Source organism: Hyperolius riggenbachi, chromosome 1, assembly GCF_040937935.1.
Source record: "Hyperolius riggenbachi isolate aHypRig1 chromosome 1, aHypRig1.pri, whole genome shotgun sequence".
NCBI lineage: Eukaryota > Metazoa > Chordata > Amphibia > Anura > Hyperoliidae > Hyperolius > Hyperolius riggenbachi.
This window is the reverse complement of record NC_090646.1, coordinates 177,428,596-177,453,699: the sequence shown is the minus strand read 5'-3', so window position 1 is coordinate 177,453,699 and position 25,104 is coordinate 177,428,596. Positions and strand designations below refer to the sequence as shown.

General features: G+C 42.4%; 1 protein-coding gene across 1 annotated transcript; it reads right to left on the bottom strand.

Moving 5' to 3' along the window:
- Positions 1–473: 473 nt before the first annotated feature.
- ASIC5 (acid sensing ion channel subunit family member 5) lies at positions 474–22,847 on the bottom strand. Its single transcript, XM_068276384.1, has 10 exons — positions 22,808–22,847; positions 20,924–21,242; positions 15,226–15,463; positions 13,099–13,221; positions 9,127–9,276; positions 7,216–7,363; positions 6,084–6,140; positions 4,868–5,036; positions 2,833–2,924; positions 474–655 (listed from the first exon to the last, which is right to left on the bottom strand). The coding sequence occupies exons 1-10, from the start codon at positions 22,845–22,847 to the stop codon at positions 474–476; spliced, it is 1,518 nt and encodes a 505-aa protein (XP_068132485.1).
- Positions 22,848–25,104: the final 2,257 nt, after the last annotated feature.

Genomic DNA, 25,104 nt, shown 5'->3' with positions numbered 1-25,104 from the left:
TAAACATGCCTAGCGTTTTTTGGATAGTTTTTGTGTAGCAGATTACATATATTGTTACAGTAAAGCTGTAACTGCACAGCTCCTGTAACAAACACGCCTGGAAAACCGCTGTAATGTAGCGTTTTTCAGAGTGGTTTTCCACTTTCCTATACTCTTCATTGAGGCAGAAACGCATCTGCAAACCGCAAAAATGCTGCAGGAGCCACGTTTGCGGTTTGCTAAAAACCTCAAACCGCTGGTGTCACCATCCCATTGAGTTACATTAGCCAAGCGTTTTCACAGGAGGCAGCGGCCACAGTTTTGATTTTCACAAAACTGTTCTCACTCATTCTAAGTAGTCACATACAATATATTTTTTTTTATTCTTCTTCAATCTCTTACCACATACCACTCTGTTTTAGCAGACACTATTATGCTATGTGACTTCAAAGGATTTTTAGTTTAGAAGTAAACTGTCTCTGAACAAATTGTCTTTATGATTCCCGAATTTCTTCTTTGTAGCCTGTTTGTCTGTCAGTCCATTGGGATATGTTGTGTATTTTCAGAAGCAGAAAAGCAAAGAGCCAGAAGGAATAGGTTAACAGAAACTCCAGAATTTCTATGATAGTAATCATACTTGCTCCACAGAAGAGACCAAGTTGTCCACCAACATTAGCTGAAAGAGATCACATATAGAGATTTTAAGCTGATATTCTACATCCCAAAACAATTTAATTTATTTTTTTATACAAAGGCTTAAAGTAACACTATCAAACTAAGTGTTTTAAAATGAAAATGTACAAATAATGTCTAAGAAGTTGTGTAAACATTTTCCTACTTTTAAAGCGGATCCGAGATGAAAAACTACCCATAACAAGTAACATGTCTATATATCTTATCTAAAGTTTATGGTTATTTATTCCTATGATACAATGAGGGCAGCCATGTTCTGTTTGTCACATTGTCACAGGCTGAGGGCTGGAGATGCTATCAGCTTGCCTGTGTGTAAATTCAGTGCCCTCTCCTCCTCCCTTTTTCCCTCTGCCTCTGAAATCAATGGCTAATAACCTCCTCCTGCCCAGGCTTACCTCCCATAAGCCCTTGCTACAGTGCCAAGGCACAAAAGAAGCTGTGGGCGAGGCTTGTTTAGTTTATAGGGAATTAGAGTATTAAAAGAAAACAAAAAAAGTATTTGGCATGAGGAATGCCATATAAACTATATGAAAGTAACACAATTATGCAATGAGTAAAAGTTTATCTCGGATCTACTTTAAATATCAGAGGCAAAAGCTGTAATTAGTTGTATATAGGTTGTAGCTGTATTGGAACAATTCATTGGCTGTGCTTGTGAGGTAGGTGACACAGGCAGTGCTGTTCTTTGCATGTGAGCCTACAGAGTTATATGAAAAGCCTCAGGTGTCAGGTTTCACACACAATTACTAAGAAGATACATTCTCTCTGCCCTCTGTGCAGACAGCTCATTCAGAGAGACACACACAGCTGCAGTTAAGCTAGTGAGAACTTTCTCACACACAGGGCTAACAGATGTAAGGAGAGGGATTCCCCCCTCTCCTCATGATTCACTGGTCAGTCACCCTGCTCTGTTCGCGCATCAGTGATCAGTGAAGTGTGAAAGGAATTTGATAACAGTAAATAAAGAAGTAAGCAGTCTAATGTATACACCAGAACTTAGCAGCACTTCCCAAACTTTTCCTATCTCAATTGAAAAAAGCATGTTAATTGATAGTGTTCCTTTAATTATTTTGATGAGTGCTGAGACAAGCAGGTTTCCTAACTAGATATATAAAGAAAACTGCAAAATCAAAGTGAGTTAAAATACCTCTATCACCTTTCAAAAGTGCCTTATGGTTGGTATTACAAGAACCACCATTCACTTCAGATCTACAAGCGATCTGATCAAACTGATTGGATTAGCTGCTGATTGGAAATCAATTATACTTTGACAGAAAACATGGTTAATTGGTTGTTAAGAAAAAAACAAACAAAAACATACAATAGTTGCATACAATGGTGGTGGTGGTGGACAGAGTCTGTATGTTTGACCATTTACCAAAAATAGTCTACCAATGTAATAACAAAAACTTCATTCAACTTTTAATCATGTTAAAAACTTAGGACAAGTACAGTATATTTGAGCAAAGCACAATTTAATATCAATGTAATAGCTGGCACAAGCATACCGCAGAGGCTACTCCAACTAAGGATAGGTATATATCTTACAATATCAGATGGATATACTCCGAACTATTAGAATATATTAAAAAATGAGATAAAGATGTGTCTTGTAAAGATAAGTGACCACATATAATAGTGCAGATAGAGCTTGATGCTAGTGGTAGTGGTCATGATTGTGTATGTATTGCTAACAGGTTACATGTCAATTTCTGCAGATAATGCATATATTCTGCATGGATGAACTGTGATTGTGGCAAAAACAGGGCCAATAATCAGTGGCGTAGCAATAGGGGTTGCAGAGATTGCGACCGCATCGGGGCCCTTGGGCCAGAGAGGCCCTGAAGGGCCCTCCCTCAACTACAGTATTAGCTTTCTATTGGTCCTTTGCTCATAATAATCACTTCTATAGATACTTAGAATAGTGGTAATTATTAACAAACTGTTCCCCATCCACTTCTTGCACCTCAGACACTGTAGTTGCCATTGGCAGGTTTTAGTGCACCGTATCAATTGTTATGTGTAGAGTGCTTGGGGGGCCCCATGTAAAACTTGCATCGGGGCCCACAGCTCCTTAGCTACGCCACTGCCAATAATGTATGTAGACTTTGCAGTGTAATTGCCGTAGCCAAGCACACCCACCAACTACAACATACTTACATAGTAGTTCACTTGATGTCAAAGCCTTCTGTTGTTCAGTTATTTTGTAATTCAACTTTTGGTATTTAATGTCAATATACACCAAATTATTCCTAGAAAAAAATAAACATATCAGGATTAGACTCTTGACAGCTCCAACCCTGGACATGTTTAAATCAAAACTGAAAAGCCACCTGTTTAGTCTGGCATTTATGATCACATAACTTTTCCCCCTTTACACATTACTATGTACTGAACCGACACAAGCTTAAGCGCTTGAAAAATGTTTCGTTGTTGAAATAAAATAAAAACAGAAAACCACAAAGCCCATTTCCATGATTCCACTTCTAACTAACCACTTTCTCCTCCCCAACTACCCTAATGCTGTAGCCCCAATGCTTCAACCCTCCCCAATTACTCACCTCCCAGGGTCTGCCATTTTGGGATTCTGTGACTACCACCACAGAGTGAACAGCCTTGGTGCTAAAGCCATTCTGAGTTGGTTTGGCTCGAATGTGATCTCTGACTGTTTGACCTCATCTCAGGTATGTGAATAAGACTTTTTGCTAATTGCCTAAATATTGTGGATTACCATTTTGTTAAAATTAGATTGGACAGTTAGTGTAAGTCATGGACAGAGAAGGTGTCAGGTGCTTACTGGTGTTGTCCACGTGAGCTGGTAAGTGTATATACTGTATGAGGGACAGGCAGGGGGCCTACGTTTGTTGGTCTTGAGAAACCATCCAATGTTGTTGAGTAATGATGAGCAGAATGTCTCACAACACCATAATATATACCCTTTATTAATAACAGCTTCAGCTAAGTACTCACTACTGTGGGTAACATCATTTTACGTACCCCTTAAAACATATATATGCACATATATATTTTTAGAAGCTCTCTATAATTGTGTATAAATACTTTTCAAATATTCCTTCAGACTTTTTATTGTCTACAAATTCGTATTTAGGTTTGTTTACATATGCTTTATCATTTATTTATTTTAGTATTTATATAGCACTGACATATTACGCAGCGCTGTACAGAATATATTGTCTTGTCACTAACAGTCCCTCAGAGGGGCTCACAATCTAGTCCCTACCATAGTCATATGTCTATGTATGTATCGTGTAGTGCATAGTGCATATATATGTCTATGTATGTATTGTGTAGTGTAGTGCATATATACTCTTGGGCCAATTTTAAGGGGGAAGCCAATTAACTTATCTGTATCTTTTTGGGATGTGAAAGGAAACTGGAGTGCCCACACAGACATGGGGAGAACATACAAACTCCTTGCAGATGTTTACCTGACTGGGATTCAATCCGGGGACCCATCGTTGCAAGGCCAGCAATATATCTTAGGTGACCATTAATGATCCATTTTTTTTAATCCAATTTTATTTTCATCCAATTTCATCTATGTAGTAGATAAATTCAGTAAATGAATTGAATGAAGAATTTAGGCAGTCCCTCATATTAAATGGAAATAGTAAGATTAGACGAAAAAGATTGGGTCATTAGTGGGCACTAACGCTATAATTCACACCTGGCCACTGTTGTCACATTGTGACTAGCCCCTAATGACAATGAACAGTTTCAGACTCCGCACTGACTCACATAAACAAGTATATGTGACACCACTGTTCATCAATGGCTCTTTGTATATGATCCACTAATGATGCTACATTAATGCTTGCTTTAAAGATCACCTATTTCCTTATCTGTAAAACAACTGCAGAAAGCCTGCTTCCCTCAGATTACACATGTGAAATCAATAGACTGCTCATTTGGCAAATGGTAGCTGATGCCAGTCACACAGTCTACGTGATTTATGTCAGTTAAACACATAGTGATGGAACAATGTTTTATGCATTAACTTGCTTGACTAGTAACTTTGGCTTCCGTTGTTTGCAGAATATTAAATTACAGCCTTAAAAAAATCCTCAGGTCACAGCAGTGTCAGATATTTATTCCCGTGGTCAATAACAGAGTGTAGATATATACCTAGACTAAGGTAACAACACAAGAACTTTACTGGGTAATGTACATTTACCTCATATATCTGGCATCTTTGCTCAGTTTGCTGGAGAGGAAGTCTGCTGCTTTGTCACTGGGGAACGTAGAGTAGGAGAGTGTAGCGGGGTAGTCAATCTCCTCACATGGGACTGGGCAGCTGGAGTTGTAAGTTCCCATAGTGCACAGGTCTAACTTTTGGATTTTATCTGCAAAGTAAGCAGTAAAACCAATAATTTAACAACTATAAACTTCTAAATAATAATCTGGAAAACAGGCACACGCCGAAATTGCCAGCAGGTTCAGAACTTTGTATTCTGTTTCCCCATTGGTATCTTTTGAATTTCTTCATTTAAACAATAAATTTCAAAATGTTGTCTTCATTTTAACAATATACTCCCGCATACCCGAACCAAGAAGTGACGGCAAGCGTACAACACTTCCTGCTTGGCAGGTGGCCAGACAGGGAACACCGCGCAATAGCATGGTGTTCCCTGCAGGCCTGTTTTTGGCGATGCAACGGGCACAATGCAACACACTGTTAACGCTAGTTTCTAGTGCGAGTATGTTTGATAAAAAGTGTAAATTATAAACAGCGTAAGACAGTCCTCTGACTCTACAAGATATTGCACTAGACAACAATACAGCAAGCAGAGAATTTGTTATGCTGCTCCCTTTATTGTGGTGGTTGTTGGGGTTGGAGGGTGGGGGGAGTTGATAAAAAAAAGTTATTTGGTGTGCAAAACGTATCCTTACCCTTATCTACTGTTTTATTAGTGTTAATTCAGCTCTGACAGTTCATTTTTTTTCTAGCAGCAGAGAAGATGCAACAACTAAGTACTTTGAGTCAGGTGGAAAAAAAATCAATAACTTTCGTTGTTGACAATGTTGTAAGCTGTGATTGCCCAGCATGGACCAAACCTCTGTCTCCCACTGAGCAGCGTGTAAAAGCTGTGTCTATTCTCAGAGATTGGTGCCCACGTGTCATCTAACACAGACAGTCTCTGGCAATGAGGTCAGCTCTGAAAAGTTAATGCTTTCATACATGAGATGATTAATAGTCGCCAATCGGGCATACATGACCTAAGGTGAACATTATTCAAGTGCTAACAGCAATGCAGTTTGCACATTGCATACAGACAGCAATCAGAAATCGGTACAATGTCTCATTTCGTGATGTGAAAGTTAAAGGTAGGGGTTTGTGTTACCAAACCAGACATTATATATACGTTACTGAGAAGTCCTGGAATACTTACTAAGCGCAGGGTATACACAGTTATAAAACCGTGGAAGGTCACATTCTTTTCCAAAACCTGCCAGGAAGTTAAATGTTAAAAAGTTTTAGATATAGTATAGCCATAGTATCACCATTCCTATAAACAACTAAAGTCATCTTTATGTCAAACTATAAAGACTATAAAATAAACCCATACCCTACTATCTGCAGCAAACCCTCTGTCACATAAGTATACCTCCCAACTCTTTTGAGATAAGAAAGAGCAACACCTTTAAAGTGTACCAGAGATGGTGTCTAAAATTTTTTTACTCACCCGAGGCTTCTTCTAACCCCATAAGCACATCTGACTCCCTCACCGTCCTCCCGTGTGCCTCCGATCAGCGGCAATCAGCTCCTGTATCTGTCTCAGTTGCGTCAGTCGGGGTCTTCTCTGCATGCATACGCACAGAAGACCCTGACTGAAAAGATTGAGCCAGTTGACGAAGCTGATTGCCGTTAAACAGAGGACCGTGGGAGGACAGTCGAGAGACTCAGACGTGCTTAGGGGACTGGAGGAAGCCTCAGGTAAATAAAAAATCTTAGTTAGACGCCTCTCTGGTTTCCTTTAAGATATTCCCCAGCCACACCTCTAATCACACCCCCACCATGCGTCTAACCGCACCCTTACCATACTCCTAGTCATGGACGCCACAAAGAATTTATAAGCAAAAGACATTGTTTCATAATTCAAACCACCCACGGTCCTATCAATCATCATTGGTTTTCCTTCACCATATCAACATATGAAAGTAAGGAACACGTCAAATTAACCTCTGGCTTAATTAGGGTTAGGAATCAATTGGGGGGGGGGGGGGTCAGTTAGGGTTAGGCATTGGTGGGGAGGGGTCGGTTAGGGTTGGCCATCAGTAGGAGGAGTTGATTAGGCATCGATAGATTGATAGTTCAAGTGAGATTTGGGTCATGTTAGCCATTTGTTTTTGTGTCCTTTTTGCAAGTATGCCTGTAAAGTTGTACAGCAGCATAATTTACAGCGGCTATGTATAGAAAAGCTTGTTTGAGCTTTAGAAGTTTGCGTATGTGGAATTCTGACTTCAGCACGTTGGATGTAAAATTAGCAGTTCACTGTTTGGTGTTACAAGTATTTTTGTTACCTGGGAGGAGAAATGGTAAACATCCACACTCGTCTTTTATATATGTTGCTTTGCATTCCTGTAAGCAGCCATATGTGCTGTACACCTCATGGTACGACAAGGTTAAATAAGGATTACATTCACCCCAAGGATATTCCTGTGTGATTGTCTGCAACGGAAGTAATGCAAAGTAGTCAGTTTACAACTGTAAATATTCTATAAGTTGTTGAAGTGTTTGTAGTTTTAAAACTTTCTCCTCAGACAACAAGTCAGTGCTGTCCAACTTCATGGGCAGAGGGCATGGCTAGCACCAGTTTTTTCGACTCTAGGGGGCAGAGCATCCATGCCATGCCTTTGGGGGCGGAGCCAAGCACGAACAACAGGTGGGTCTGCCAGAGGAGGGCAACTGACATGAAAAATAGTCCAGACAAGCAGTTGTGCACAACTGACATAATGTTCATTTACCTGAAAAGCAGATCTGTATTTATTAATGCCTTAGCTCAGCTTACCATTTTTTTTTAATGCATACGATAATACATAAGCATGTTTGTTTTGAAAAGACCAGCACACTCAAGCAAACTTTAACTGAATAGTAGCTTTACTTCATTCAGAATTTTTTTTATAGATGCAAACATTGTAGTGACAATCCTGGAGGTAAGCTAGCAAATAGATAGTTACCAATAACCCACAGTCCATCAATCATACCAAACCTCACTAGATATAATGTGCAAGATACAAGTGGTTGCAAATGAGTCCAATTGTTCATTAAATCCAGTCCATGTGTATTCAAATAGCAGGCAACAGACACAGGCCACAAGCTCTTTCAGGCAAAGATGACCATCTTCAAGCCAAAACTGTGCTCAAGTGAGTCCACCAGCGAGGCCTCTGGGATAGCCCATCAAAACGAAAAAAAAAAACACTTTTTCCCATAGAATTGATTTGGAAAATTTCAAACAATTACCACTCGTACAGCTCTGAAGCTAATTTCACCAAACTTGAGTCACACAGTTATGGCCTCAATCTATAAAATGTGGTCACATATTGGGGATTCAAAAAAGTGGGTGGAGCCAAAAGTGAGCAATTCAATTTGCCCCATCTGATTGGTCCAATCTGGTTGGATTAATAGTGCAATTCAATTGAGCCAATCTGCCTGGCCAAATTGTGCAATTCTATTGGTGCGATAGAATTAGCCAACCATGCAATATGGGATGGCATGCAATAAGGCGCACATGATGTCCATAGAGATGGCATGCACACTACTGCCCCGTGCAGACTTGCTTGCACCACCAGCTAGTATAGCAATAAAACCTGAAGAAAATGCTAGCTCTGCCCCATTCGACAATAAAAATCAAGGATTTATTTGCTGATCTCTTTGTCCCCATGGAAGAGATTTACCCACTTCTTATCAAGAAAAGAAATGAAAAAAAATTATCTTAGATGGGGACAAAGATAACAGCTCAAAAAAAAAGTTCTAACCCTTTTCCACACTACGGATAACTGAGGTACACATTGATCGTTGAGTAGATGTTTCAATACAAATGCAACATAAGTTGCAGAAGCCATTTCTCACGCCTGCTCTGAAAAAGCAAGTACTGCTGAATTTAATGGCAGTTAAGTAATATTTGAACATATCTGAATGCCTAAACCTCATTAGTATATTCTTCAAACTTATGCTAATAATTGGAACTGACATTTGCTGGCTTTGTAGCCCGCTGAGATCAAGCAGTGTCGTCTGGCATGCCTTATTCTTAACACACTGCATTAAATATGCACATTTAATTGGAGACAACTCTGAGGGGCTACTTAGAAAGCCTTTTATTTGTGCTCTTCCTGTGTGAAGGGTGTACCTGGATTATATATTTGCAATGGTAAACAGTCAGTCAGCAGCAATGCCACTGCTTTTATTTGGCCATCTATTAAACATGTCATTACCTTGAAGAGTCTTATGGAGGCATGGGCGTGCATCCCCACCGGGCTGTGCAAGCCCAGGCCGTCAAACCGTGGAGGCACATTGGGTGAGTGAATCACAAACGTTATTCCAGCATCCATAAAGCCCAGTGAAGGTTCATCTGTGAACTGAGTCTGATATAAAAAAAATGATAGTCATTATTGTATTGTTGTCAATACAAGAAAACAAATGCTTTATTGTACTCAAGATTAATAACAGGCAACAAGGAGAAACTTTCTTAGAAACGCCATAAGCCTCACATATCTGGAAATGTTATGAAGACTGAAGAAGAATACAGCAAGCTATTCATATTAAAATAAAAGGACATTCCACAAAAAACACATTTATTTAGCAGAATGTTACCTATTTAGAGATGATGTCACTGTTTTTTAAAACAGTTGGCAGTGGCAGCAGGGAGGAGATCCCCAGGCAAGCAGTGGCAGCAGGGAGGTGATCCCCAGGCAAGCAGTGGCAGCAGGGAGGTGATCCCCAGGCAAGCAGTGGCAGCAGGGAGGTGATCCCCAGGCAAGCAGTGGCAGCAGGGAGGTGATCCCCAGGCAAGCAGTGGCAGCAGGGAGGTGATCCCCAAGCAAGCAGTGGCAGCAGGGAGGTGATCCCCAGGCAAGCAGTGGCAGCAGGGAGGTGATCCCCAGGCAAGCAGTGGCAGCAGGGAGGTGATCCCCAGGCAAGCAGTGGCAGCAGGGAGGTGATCCCCAGGCAAGCAGTGGCAGCAGGGAGGTGATCCCCAGGCAAGCAGTGGCAGCAGGGAGGTGATCCCCAGGCAAGCAGTGGCAGCAGGGAGGTGATCCCCAGGCAAGCAGTGGCAGCAGGGAGGTGATCCCCAGGCAAGCAGTGGCAGCAGGGAGGTGATCCCCAGGCAAGCAGTGGCAGCAGGGAGGTTATCCCCAGGCAAGCAGTGGCAGCAGGGAGGTGATCCCCAGGCAAGCACCACTTTTTGGGGAAAACATTTGCCAGACATGCCCCTTATGGTACCCATACATAGTACAATTTTTTTCATCCAATCTTACCATTTCCATGTAATATAAGGGAACTGCCTAAATTATCCTTTCAGTATATTCACTTAATTTACCCTTATACTACATAGAAATGGTAAGATTGAATTAAAAAAATTGTACCATGTATGGGCACCATTACACTGATTGGGCTTGATTCACTAAATCATGATAACTGATATCACTGCCGTTTTTGCGCGCATTTTCGCATTTACACGTGATCGTGATAATGCGCAATCGCGGGCAAACGCGAAAATGCGCACGAAAATGGTCATGATATGAGTTATAACGGTTTAGTGAATCAAGCCCATTGTGTGAAGGAGATGTCCCATCTAAAGAGGACCATCTGGTGCAGTCCAGTGTGTTACATGAAGGCCAGATTCATATTTTTATATTGCTATTAATATTGTGAAGTACCGTATTTTTCGGATTATAAGACGCACTTTTTCTCGCCCAAAGGTGGGGGGTAAAAGTTGGTGCGTCTTATAGTCCGAATACTAAATTTTGTGACTGCCACGATCCTTCCTCTTGTCCCCTCTGGTGTCTGCTGTCCCCCCCCCCCTTTGATATCCCTGTCCCCTGCCCATCCCCTCTGGTGTACACTGTCCCCCTCCCCCCTCTCTGGTATCGCTGTCACCCATCCCCGTGACCCCTCTGCTGTCATCTGTCCTTTTAACACAGATGCAGAGAGCGCTGCAGATTACTAAGTATCGGTATATACACACCGAGGGAAGGGGCCACACATCTTCACATATCCCTCCTACACTCCGGTGTCCTTTACCCCCCGCTGGAGATCGCTGCAGGTTACCGGCAAGTTTTTTCAGGACACGGGAGGGAGCCACACAGCTTCGGGATGCAATGCCCAATCAGGCAGGGGGCGCTGCCCGAGACAGCCAATCACAGCCCTCTCTGCTCACTTCTTCCTCCCAATCACCAGCCCGGCTGGTAGAGCCTTTGTCCCGCCCTCCAGACTATCGGGAAGTCTGTGATTGGACGTCTTGCGCAGCGCCCCCTGCCTGATTGGGCATTGCGTTCCGAAGCTGTGTGGCTCCTTCCCGTGTTCTGAAAAAACTTGCTGGTAACCTGCAGCGTTCTCCATCGGGAGGTAAAGGACACCGGAGTGGAGGAGGGATACGTGAAGATGTGTGGCCCCTTCCCTCGGTGTGTATATACCGATACTTAGTAATCTGCAGCGCTCTCGGAAGATGTGTGGCCCCTTCCCTCGGTGTGTATATACCGATACTTAGTAATCTGCAGCGCTCTCTGCATCTATTTTAAAGGGACAGATTACAGCAGAGGGGTCAAGGGGATGGGTGACAGCGATACCAGAAAGGGGGGAGGGGGACAGTGTACACCACAGGGGATGATGGGCAGGGGACAGGGATATCAAAGGGGGGGGGGGCAGCGAACACCAGAGGGGATGATGGTCAGTGGACAGCAGACACCAGAGGGGGGGAGGGGGGGGGGCAGTGTACCCCAGAGGGGATGATGGGCAGGGGACAGCAGACACCAGAGGGGGGGGGGACGACAGCAGACACCAGAGGGAATGATGGGCAGGGGACAGCAGACACCAGAGGGGGGGGCAGTGTACCCCAGAAAGAATAATGGGCAGGGGACAGCAGACACCAGAGGGGGGGCAGCAGACACCAGAGGGGATGATGGGCAGGGGACAGCAGACACCAGAGGAGGGGGGACAGCAGACATCAGAGGGGATGATGGGCAGGGGACAGCAGACACCAGAGGGGGGGGGGCAGTGTACCCCAGAGAGAATGGGGACAGCAGATGAGGCCATGGGGATACAGGAGGAAATGAGGACACAAGATGTACAAGGAAGGCCCAAGGGGGACAATAATTGGGGCAGAACATATACAAGATGCTCCTGGACCATGGACGCACCAGGTTTAGTATAATATTTTTTTTTCTATGATTTTTATGTTCTAAACTTGGGTGCGTCTTATAGTCCGGAGCGACTTATAGTCCGAAAAATACGGTAGGTGTTTTATACATCTTTGTTTATTTAGCAAATGTTATCATTGATCTGTGCTGATTCAGTTCTAGGACTGTAAATAGGTTGGCTAGCTATATATATATACCTAGGTCAGATTCTGTCTGCATTAGTTTCTATACCTTTTCAAAGTGTGGATAATCAAAATATATTGTAATTAACAAAAATCAGTCTGGCATCTGTGTCAACCTCTAGTACACATAAGGGCACATACTGTATAACTAGGGCTGCTGTTCAAATTGGGATCATTGCTATAGTCGACCTTAATATGGCTGTTCGAATTTGTGTTGGGTTGACCGAAAAAATAGCTGTATTTCACTGTCCAAATTCAACAAATTGCATTAATGTCAACAGTGCCGATATTTGTGGTTAAATAGCAAAGCTTTACATCCTTTACATGCTAGAATTACCAAATTTACTATGTATGTTAAGAAGAACAGTGTAGGAACAAGGTTTCTTTTGTAGTTTTTGAGAAAAACAATTTTAAAAAATCAAAGAAACAATGGTTTTAAAACCCTTTAAATTTGGTGATTCTAGCATGTGGGGCTTTGCAATTTACCGTGAATGTCAGCACCATTGATTTCAATGCAATTCAGGTTAGGTTGCCAGCATCCTGAGCAATATCGGCCTGTTTGATTGACTGGCTGGCGAATTGAACACAGAGCTATTTGACCAACAGTACATACCACCACCTTCCGTACAGTTTACGGATGACCCTCACCTTTCTTTTTAACTTTACACCCTTAGACCACATTCACACTGGGGTGTAGCAGTGCATTGAGTCAGGCAACATAATCACTTTACTAACACAATGTCATTATATTGTAATAGTATGTTCACATCAGCGCACTGACAGTGCAGAGGCATGCTGTGTGGTACCAGACGTGAACAGTTGTAGTGAAGCATACTTGTCACGAACTGTTAATTTAAATACATACCTGTTTTATATCAAATAGCACACTTAGTCCTTTTCCTGAAGTACTAACCCTTTTGTTTAACCCAGGTGTATTTTGATTAAAAGTATAGCAGTTCCCATATTCAGTGAAAATATGTTCAAAGTCCTTAAAGAAAAAAAAATATATGAGTAAGGAAACATTTAAATCTATCAATGCAAATCAGAGATTAATTTTAAGGCACCGTTTGACCTTGTTGACCAGTGAGATAGTAAGAAAATACACCCACAGCATCATTAACATCAGCATCTGGGGGTTCATGAGCAGTCATCCCCTCAGTGGAAGGGGCTGGATCACCTCTAGTGAGGAGGGAGGAGGAGACCTTTTTAGGACCCGGAGGCTTTCCTCTCCTGAGGTAAGTACCTCCTAGGGGCACCTTTTCCCCCCTTCAGGTAGACTTTAAATACTGTTTGCCACTTTTGCAGCAGGACACCACTTTAAATAAATAGGAATGAGCAGTGACAAGGAAAGTCATCGGTATGCTTACTGCTACTTTCAAATAACAGTTGTGGCAGGATTCACAAATTCTGAAATCCTGATAGCAAGGTAACAATTTCTTTCCCACATTTTAAAAAAGTGGTGATGAGGATTTTGTAGGATTCATTTATATTCTCCATAGAGTTCATACCAAATATTGATATCAACATTTTCACCAATTAAAATGTTCCTTCTGCAGGATATACATAACTATTTTTGCAGAGTGCAGCTATGGGGGGGGGGGGGTGAACGACGACACATTGACACAAGTAGCATTATCTCTACCTCTTCTCAGGTCAGCAGAATTTACTTAATGACATGGGAGCCTGACTCACTCCCCCCTCACTCCCTTTTCATGGGTCTCCCTCCTGTTGCAGCTTGGTGTCGCTAGGCTTCAGTGATATATAGTCTCACCTGCACCTGATTGTTTCTTTGTCCATCCTCGTCAGTTCCAGTCGGCTGCTCTCTGCATGTCCGGTGTAATCACGCCACATGCAGCAGAACAGGAAGTAGTATGCAGCCGACTGGAACTGACAAGGATGGACGGAGACATGATTGGGTGCAGGTGAGACTATACATTACCCAAGCGGGTGGAGGTGTGCGCCAATGGGCACGTGCGGGTCATGTGCATGTGCAGGTCGCAGACACATGCGCATGTGTAGTCACAGATGTCCGCAGCATGAGGCTGTGCACGGCAGCGCCAGCCCGTTATTAAATGGGCTTTGTGGCAAGTATTTTAATATACTTTCATGTTCAAATCCAGACAAACTGGCCATCTCTATGGAGATTTGGCCATAATAGCTGGACATTAAAAATATAATGTGAAATGTTTGAGTGGGTGGCAGTATGACCTTGCCCTTGCCCAGTATCCATTTATTTTAATTCATTTTAGGTTTGTGGGGTTAGATGGATTGTCTGGCATGCCTTTGAGCATGAAAAGTGCATAACATTAGATTTTTCTATTTTTTTAGGATCCTATTGCATCACCTTCTCTTACTCCTTTTTTGGGTTATGAAATCAACACCTGGTTATAAAAATCCTATATAAAGCTGTAATCTGCATTTAATAAAAGCAAATAAACAGATAAAGTTTTTCTTCTGTTGTTTATTTGTATGAATCAGTATGTATGAATCTTGCTGTCTTCGTATGTATAAGTCTGTCTACTTGATCTGTACTGTATTTGATTATTCACAGGCTTCCTTCTACTGAAGTAAGTACCATATCTATTTCTTTATTTTGATATAACCTCAGGGCCCTTTTCCACTACAGCGCTTGCGATTGCTTAATCGCAAAACCGCAAACCGCTAGTGATTTTACAATCGCTATGGTTTGCTTTTTAACATAGGAATCGCGGTAGGTAATTTCCACTACCGTGATTCATTTTTTTACTTGATTGCGATTGCGCCGTGGAACAATTTTTGCCGCGATTTTGCTATGCATTGCATAGCATAGCAAAATCGCGATCCCAAACGTCGGGAAATCGGCGGGAATTTTTTTCTTTTGCTGAATCGCAATCGCTAGCGTTCAGCGTGAACGCTAGCGATTGCTAGTGGAAAAGGGCCCTCAGGGATACTTTAAGCATTTACAAGGTGTTCTTTGTTCCTAATCATCGTTCAGTGAAAAAGATGAACTTACCTCCGGATAACATGGACTTCCAAAGAAATCACATTTTAACAGTGTGCTGTTATTGATGTAAAATCCATTATTTCTAGTAAAGTCTTTGATGCTGAAATTTTGGTTAAGCTGAAGAAAATCATTTATCTCTTGCATATCTTCGGGATTTTTTTCTGTATTTGAAAAATGCAGCACCGTGGATACGAGGTTCCACATGAAGAGAGCGATGCTGAGATTGTTCACTGCACTGGTCTGGAACCTACAAAGATGCAAAAGATGAAAAACGTTATTTCAGTATGGGTGTGTGAAGTGTATGGTTTAAAATGAAAACTACTGTGTTATATTGGACTAGTGTATTGACTATAATGTAAAACCTTGTACACACTTTAGACAATCTTTGGCTGAGATGGAGGCAAGCACTTTTTCACTTAAGTGGCTTCTGGGTAGGGACGTTCAGGGTTCTATTGGGCTTTCCACAACAATCTTAGTGGTTCTGGTTTTCTATAATGTAATCAAATTCTCTGTGACACCATCATTTTCACCTCCATAAATGAATTGATGCAAGCCAAAAAACCTGAAACGGCTATCTTCAATCTGGTTTATATGACTAGAATTGATAGGTTTTAGGTCTGCTTTAAACCAGCTATTCTGGATGTATGCCTGGATATATTAAGTCATTAATTAGGTTTTGTATATGCATTAGATGTGCAGAAGTGATGTATTATGTGGGTGACATCTGGCTATGAAGCTGAATACCTATATCTTATATATTCAAATATATTTTGGAAGGATGGCACATTCATGTAGAGATATGCTGTGGCACTTTTCCGTAGCCTTTTCAAATTCACATACAGAATTCCATGGCCTTCGTCTGCAAGGGGCGGGGCTACACACCAGAAGCCAGCACACATGGAGTTTGGGCAATAAGCTGGAGAGGAAAGACCGGGCAAGTCATTATAACTTTTTATGAGAAGGGGATACATACAACGTGTATTTTAGACTGAATAGTCTGTTTTGAGGCTGAGCTATCATTTAAACCACATATTTCCTCATCAACTACCTCCTGATACTTCCATTTCAAAATTATTTCCCAACTGAGTCCCTTCTTCACACAAGAGCTTATTGAAGTGTGTGTGTGCATGTCATAATAATTTCCTGTCTCAACTACTGAAACAGCCTACTCTGTGGCCTACCAAACATCAGACTGGCACCTCTTCAATCCTTACTGAACTCTGCTGCCCGTCTCATGTATCTCTTTTCCTTCTGTCTCCACCTCATTAACCTCTATTAGGGCTCTCAGGGCCTTCTTTTTTTATTTTTATATGTATATCTTTTTATTTATGTCTACAAAATTTACATAAAAAAATACCACAGTCCAAGTTATATATAAGCTCCATCCAACTTACAAATACAGTGGTTTACAAGGGCCTTCTTTAGTCTAAAGTATTAGTCTTGAGTTTCAGCTGATGACCCTGATTATGTCTTACTAGCCCTGCCCTTAGGTTGTGACTTTGACCCTGCTTTTTCAGTATCCATTAAAGGACAACTGTAATGAGAGAGATATGGAGGCTTCCATATTTATTTCCTTTTAAGCAATGCTAGGCAGCTATCCTGCTGATCCTCTGCCTTTAATACTTTTAAATTGCGCAAAAGGTGGATCAGCGCAACACCAGGCCGCCTCTGAATGGCCTCCATCAGAGATGCGCTGAGCCCCCCCAGGAACTACAAACGCACCTTGAACCCAAACAGAAGCTCTGCATATACACCAAAAGCATGGCTGTTAAGTGGGAGCAGCTGACCAAAAACGAATTACATTAGTACATAGCAAGGAAATGAGCAGCGCTACTTAAAAACAGACTAGTGCCTACCTGCAAAAGAGTGCAAGCCCCACGTGTGGGGTCGAATACACACCGAGCATACACATGACCTGTCTACCACTAGAGGAGGATGTTGGTTTCCATTAACAGCTTGCATGCAACCTATTAAGTACTCGTCCCTCCCACTGCGAAGAAGTCAATCCTCCATGGGAGGGGCCTAACACTAACTAAATCCTAACCTATGTATATGCATAGCCTGGGTGCGGCTAATGAAATAAAATCGAAAATTGAAAATTGCACAAAAGGTGGATCAGCGCAACACCAGGCCGCCTCTGAATGGCCTCCATCAGAGATGCGCTGAGCCCCCCCAGGAACTACAAACGCACCTTGAACCCAAACAGAAGCTCTGCATATACATATACTTAACAGCCATGCTTTTGGTGTATATGCAGAGCTTCTGTTTGGGTTCAAGGTGCGTTTGTAGTTCCTGGGGGGGCTCAGCGCATCTCTGATGGAGGCCATTCAGAGGCGGCCTGGTGTTGCGCTGATCCACCTTTTGCGCAATTTTCAATTTTCGATTTTATTTGATTAGCCGCACCCAGGCTATGCATATACATAGGTTAGGATTTAGTTAGTGTTAGGCCCCTCCCATGGAGGATTGACTTCTTCGCAGTGGGAGGGACGAGTACTTAATAGGTTGCATGCAAGCTGTTAATGGAAACCAACATCCTCCTCTAGTGGTAGACAGGTCATGTGTATGCTCGGTGTGTATTCGACCCCACAAGTGGGGCTTGCACTCTTTTGCAGGTAGGCACTAGTCTGTCTTTAAGTAGCGCTGCTCATTTCCTTGCTATGTACTAATGTAATTCGTTTTTGGTCAGCTGCTCCCACTTAACAGCCATGCTTTTGGTGTATATGCAGAGCTTCTGTTTGGGTTCAAGGTGCGTTTGTAGTTCCTGGGGGGGCTCAGCGCATCTCTGATGGAGGCCATTCAGAGGCGGCCTGGTGTTGCGCTGATCCACCTTTTGCGCAATTTTCAATTTTCGATTTTATTTGATTAGCCGCACCCAGGCTATGCATATACATAGGTTAGGATTTAGTTAGTGTTAGGCCCCTCCCATGGAGGATTGACTTCTTCGCAGTGGGAGGGACGAGTACTTAATAGGTTGCATGCAAGCTGTTAATGGAAACCAACATCCTCCTCTAGTGGTAGACAGGTCATGTGTATGCTCGGTGTGTATTCGAAGCCACAAGTGGGGCTTGCACTCTTTTGCAGGTAGGCACTAGTCTTTAATACTTTTACCCATTGACCCTGAAAAAGCATGCAGCAGATCAGGTGTTTCTGACATTTTTGTCAGATCTGTCAAGATTAGCTGCATGCTTGTCTCTTTGGTTATTCAGACACTAGTGCAGCCAAATAGATCAGCAGGATGCCAAGTAACTGGCATTATGTAGCAGGAAATAAATATGGCAGTCTCCATATCCCTCTTGTTACAGTTGTCCTTTAAGGTAAGCTATAGCTAAGTAAGCTGCTATAGTAATATTTATTATTAAAACTTTATTTGCAGCGGTGTTTCACCTTAAGCTTGGTTGTGTGGCCGTGCTCCCTCCCTTGACCTAAACGCGTGGAGATTTACTTTCCCCTCCCCCCTTCTCCTTTTCTCCCTTTCCTATTCCCTAGTCTCTATGCGTGGTGCGGTGGTGGGAGCGGCTACACAGGGGCGCCGACAAAGGTGCTGGGGGATGTGGTTTGTGCCCTGGCATCCGCCCCCTGCCTCTTATTGTCGGCGCTTACCTGATGCGGAGACCTGGGTCGGGCTCTGGGCATGCGCCGCCCACGTCACTTCCATAATTGGTCCAAGCTACGTGGAGCGCAGAGACCGCGCCCCTTAGTGGAGCGCGGCAGACACACTTCCGCAAACGCATTTATGGCGTGGGGCGACACCGCTGCACCCACAGGCAGCTTCTGCACGGCTAGGCGCCCTGAAGAGCCGGGTATCCCGGCGAAACCGGTCGGCTATCATCCCATCTCCACTGCTCCTACACCACTTAGCTCTGCTGGTCCCTCTCGATGATCTGGACACTCCACCATCATAGCTCCATAGAGGAAGCTTCTTCACTAGTACAGGCCTGTACCAACGCTGTGGTAACTATACTTTAACTGTAACTTTACTATTTATTTCTGCATTATGGGACTGTGCTGGTTTGGACCCATGAAGATGTTGCGATTGGACATCTAAATTGAGCGGATTTACTGTTGTACAGACTTACTGTTTGCAGTGTGGATGCTGCGAGTGGGCATCACTACAATACAGACTGAGCAATATATATTAAGCAAATTGTTACCAACACCTTTCAACCTTTGAGAATACTGTGCAAACTTGACTACATGTTACTGCACCCTACCGTGAAGTCTATCATCAGAATATTGTATATTACCACCAAGAAACAACTTGGGTCCATTCTCAATATATCAGGCCACTAAATGGACACAGCCATTTGAAGTGCTAACCCAGCCTCTACATATGATGGTTTTGATACCAGTATTTAATACCACAGCAACTGGATAGTGAGCGGTGTGACCTAGCAGACCGTGCTTTAACAACTGCCTTTTATTATGGGGTCTTTTCCATGTGTTTTCAATTGAATTTTTAAATGTGTTAAATAAAAGCTTTATACTTTTTATAAAATCCATGACTCATTGAGTGCTTTGATTTGCAGACTCTTGTCTGCTTTCTCTACAAATCCTTAGTTTTCAAACCACTCTGAGTCATGTTTGGAGTAATGGATGTTGTATTGGTTTGTGGTGATTGATGTTGGTTGAAACTCACTCTTCATACTGTCCTTTAAGGTAACCTTAGGTTGTGAGCTTTACTCTGTGTCAGCCTGCAGTGCTGCCCTTGGCTTATGACTTTGACCCTGCTCTGCCAGCCCTGACCTTGACCTGCGTCTGCAAACTAACCAGTCCTGACCTCTCCAGTGACCAGTTTTGACCTTAGCCTATGACCTCAACCCTGCTCTACCTGCCATTAGTCCTGACCTTGTCCTGTGACCTTGACTTTATTTTCCCTTGCAATTTCCACACTGCATGGTTTGTCCACCTATTCTTGTTTCTAGTGGGTAGCCCTATTGGTCGTTACCTGGTACTCACTTGCAGCAAATTAGGAGTAGTGGCCTACTGACCCTTCAGATACACTCTGGTAAAAAAACAGTGACTACTTATACTCCATGCCAGGGAGGAGTTTGCATCTTACACCAGTGCCAGGATCAGCAGGCCTGTTAATAGTAATAATTTATTACAGCGTCCATGATCATACCATAGGCATCCATGATCATACCAAATACTTGTGACTAACAGAATGTATTTTCTTGAGTGTTGTAAATGCTGATACCTGACCAATCAAGGCACAATAATATAGTATATTTTCTGGCAAAGTGAGTGTAGCAGGGTGAAGATTGCTTTAGCAAGTTACTGGTGAAAGCATAGTCAGTTAAAGGGAACACAAGGTAAGAGACATATATGGGCTGTCATATTTATTAAAGCACATTGCCTGGTTGTCCTGCTGATCTACTGTTTCTAATACTTTTTAGTCACTTTTAGCCATAGCCTCTGACCCTATGCTGATCAAATGTTTCTGACAAAAATCTAACAAGATTAACTACACGCTTGTTGCAGGTGTGTGATTTAGACACTACTGACCAGAAAGATCAGCAGGACTGCCAGACAACTGGTATTGTTTAAAAATAAATAAATATGGCAGCCTCCATATGTCTCTCTCCTCGAGTTCCTTTTAAGACTTATAACAATTGGCTGAACAAGAGATAGTGCATACAAATTATATGTTTGGAAATAATGAAGAAGGTAAGTCATATCACAGCATATAAAAAAAAGCAATATGTACCTGTTTAAGTTACAAAATGTGACAGAAGGAAATTCAATCCTGTCAACTGACTGGATGATTACTGATGTCGTTGTTGGCCTGCTGAAGTAATTGGAAATGCGTGAGAATACCTGTGTTGATGCTGCACAGACACAAACCAGTACAACAACGCTCCAGAGAACTCGGCGGATGTGGCCAACTGTCCCAGTGTTGCTGGTTACCAGGTTATGTAAACCGTGAAATGAGGTGGAAACTGCAAATTCACGGTTATATTTTTTCCTCTCTTCTGTAGATGGCGCAGAATGTTCTCTAACAAAAGAATGAATTTTAACCAAGAGTGCTGAAATAAAAGAAAATATTAAATTGAGCTTTCTGAAAGATTATTCAACATCTACAAACATTATTTGTTTCTCAGACTTCTCAGGTTGTGAATTGTGTGTTAAAAATAAGCATTCAAGGAGACACAACGCGTCTGATACTATATGGAAAAAGGCTCACTTTGTTTACAATTAAAATAGCCAATCAAATTCATTATAACATTTTTGCTATAATTCTCTGAAACCCAATGGGCTATTTGAAGTTAGTAACACGATATTTAAACTTTAGGGCCATTTGTCACTGTGATAGTAATTTCCCACGTACTGACTGCCATGTTTTCGTGGTGATTCTCGTGCAATTCGAAAGGTGTACACGGCAGGAGAAAAAAAGAATGCGCAAGAAAACAATTGGAACCATGATTGCTTTGAGATTTGCCTGCACTTCCATATTTAGTACAGGAGCGCAAACTGACATGAATTGCAGTATGACCAATGTTTGGAATTGGCCAAAATTGGTACATAAATTAATCGCACTCATAGCAACATTCCCGCACAGTTTCCATTAGTTTAGGCAGAAACTAGAATTTTGCGATGTGATCAAAATCAGATTGCAAACTGCTGGTGAAAGGGGCTCTTAATGTGACCTGGATGATCAGTAATGCAGCCAGAGGACATTATCACTCTCTCACTGAAAAATGTCCACAAGTTTTAATAGAGGATTGGCTCCTCTAAAAGGAAAGATGTGTGGATGTTTCTGAGTGCAAGCTCTTGTGAAAGCTCTTGTACTGAATATATATTGCTTACATGGTGTTATTACATAATAAAGAGGCTCTGATCACTACTTTAAAAATAGTATAGTGAATACAAAGACTCCAGGGAATAAGGTTGTACTTACAAGGAATGTGACTAGGCAATTGCTTAACAGACACAAACAAACCAATACAAGGACAGACCGTATATATATTACAAATCAAGGACAGTATGTAAGTTATAGTGGCAGTTAACAGGGTGAGAAGTGATCATTTTCAGTTCTATGCTGTAATACTTGCAAGTCCTAGCACATCAAGTTCTAGCAGATCTAGTGTGACTTTTCCAGTCCTAGCAGATCTAGCTTGCTTCTACATTAAGCATGGCCACCGCCTGTTACTGACTATTAAGTACAGTATACATAAGCCTTCAGCCCTCTTGGGAGTCAGAAGTCAGATTAATAAAATAACACTGAATAAAGAATATATAATGGAATTTTTTTTTGTAAATTTAGCAATATACTGTATATCATCACCTAGAAGAAAAAGTGGATAGCATATGGGCCAGAGTGGCTAATCCCTTGAGCCCAGAACTCACTTTTTGGACACTAGAGCAACAGCTATTATCAATGTATACCCCTTCCCCAATATATATCCCAAAGAAGCAACCTAGACATTCTTTACATTAACATTAATTGAATCATCTTCATATGATGTCTAAGTACTGATATTTATTGATGAAGACCTCACACAAAAAAACAGGATTACAGTTCTCTTCAGAAAATATTAAAAAAAAGTTGTCCTGTGGGGGCTGTGATGTAGTAAGTTGAAAATGTACGTACCACTATTATTGGGTGAGGAGGATTTATCCTGCTGGTCCATTGTTGTGAAAAGCATTGGATTGTGAAAGTGTACATGTAGATTTTATGGAAAGTCTAGTGTGGGAGGAGACGGTAATAACCAAGCATAGCACTGTTGTTAACCTGCCTGTGTTACTAATGAACACATTGTATGATAGTACGATCCAAATACACCTGAAGTGTAAGGTCAGTAAACACACACACTCATTGTAAAATGACCATTAAGAAAACTCGACTGAGGTTTCTCCAATATTTCTGATGTTCACAGCTAAAATATGTAGACACAAAACTACTGCCTTTTACCATCCTAGGATTGTAGGTCCAGGGATGGTGGTGGAGAGTTTAAAGTGAATTACTGCCCGACATGTCCGATTCAAGCTTCGATGGATCGTTAGGTCGATTTGCCATACTTTACATGGCAATCGACCTAAAAATCATCGAAATTTGTTCGGAAATGCTCGGAAATAATCGAATCGACGCGTATCGACGGACGCATTCGACGCGGAAACTCATGGTGTGTATCCAGCATTACAGAAGGGATAAAATGACCATCTAAGATAACTATATTGTGAACCCTCTAAATACTTTTGCATGGTGCTGCATATATTACGATGTACCACAAATGTGCTGAGTTATTAACCTGATCATGTAATGAGAGTAGTATGGAGGCTGTCATATGTAATTCCTTTAAACAAATGCCAGTTGTCTTTCTGTCCTGCTGATCCTGTGCCTGGAATACCTTAACCATTTATAGTAAACAGAAATATTATTCAGGTCAGTTTCCCTGACAAAAGTCTGATTACTCTAATTACGTGCTTGTTTCAGGTGTGTGATTCAGACACTGCTGAAGCCAAGAAGATCGGCAGGACAGTGAGGCAACTGGCATTGTTTGAAAGGAAATAAATATGGCCACCCCTGTATCTCTATCACTACAGAATCACTTTAACCTTGTCCACATGCAAGATATCTGAGTATGATGGTATGCGTTCCTTGGTATTACATAACTTGGAAAGATTTGGAAACCACAGATGCAATTTTTAGGATGAACACAGGAGGGAGTAACATCACTGTGTTTATTAAGTCTGGTTTAGAATGATGGAGGAGAAAACAAACAGAGGATTTAGGTCCCTATCTTTCTTTACTCATCTCAAACTGTGCAAGTAGATTTACTCCAATGATGTTATAAGTGAAATGTAAAATACAAAGAATGAAATACTAGGTAACTAATGGATTTGCATACCCAAAACCATTATTCCATATTGTTATGTATACTCTCCCCATACATCTCCTCATTAGTTTCCAGATACCAACCCAACCATAATCTCAGATCTGCACATGAGCTTATTTTGTCCTCCTCTAGATTTACCTCCCAAACACTTTTGCATGCATAATAAAAGTCATTGATTATATGAATTTGTCTTCATTCTGAGGTAAGCCATCTCAACGTTTTCATTTTATTGTTTTTAATGAAAACGTTATCACTATCTGAGAGCCTCTACCCTCCACTGTGTATTCCTGTCTGCAGGGTCAGCATGATTGTGCATCCGCAGCTCGGGATGCCACTGCTAAAGTCTTCGACATTATTGACAAAGACAGGGAGATAGGAGGGGGCTGAGCTCTTCACTCTGTCCCGCCTTTTTGACACCCATCTCAAGGTTTGCTCTGTGTAATGGCCCATACTCACGGGCTACAATTGTCGCCACAACACGAGGCGCGCACGTGTTGCGGCGACAGGCCCGTGAGTATGCGCCGTCGCACGGGCGCGCACCTGTCGCTCGTCGCTGATGTCGCCGGGCGATTGAAAGTTTCAATCGCCTGGCGACAGTCGCTGCAGCAACTCCGCCGCAACTGTCGCTAGTCCGCGTGAGTAAAGTTACAAGAAAAAAGGTTATGAAAATGAATTGGATCACTTAACCACTTAACGACCGCCCCCAGCCGATGGGCGGCGGCAAAGACCGGTCCCAAACGACCGCAATACGCCCATCGGCGGGGGCGGCTGCGGGAGTGGCTATGCGGCGATCGCGTCATTCGTGACGCGATCAGCCGCCGGGGACTGGCTCCGCCCCCCGTTCGCCGTAACCCGCCGGCCGTTCGGAAGCGCCGGCGGGTTACTGGCATCCGGATCGCCGCTGCAACAGTGTATAATAGGCTTTGTAATGTATACAAAGCCTATTATACTGGCTGCCTCCTGCCCTGGTGGTCCCAGTGTCCGAGGGACCACCAGGGCAGGCTGCAGCCACCCTAGTCTGCACCCAAGCACACTGATTTCCCCCCCCCTG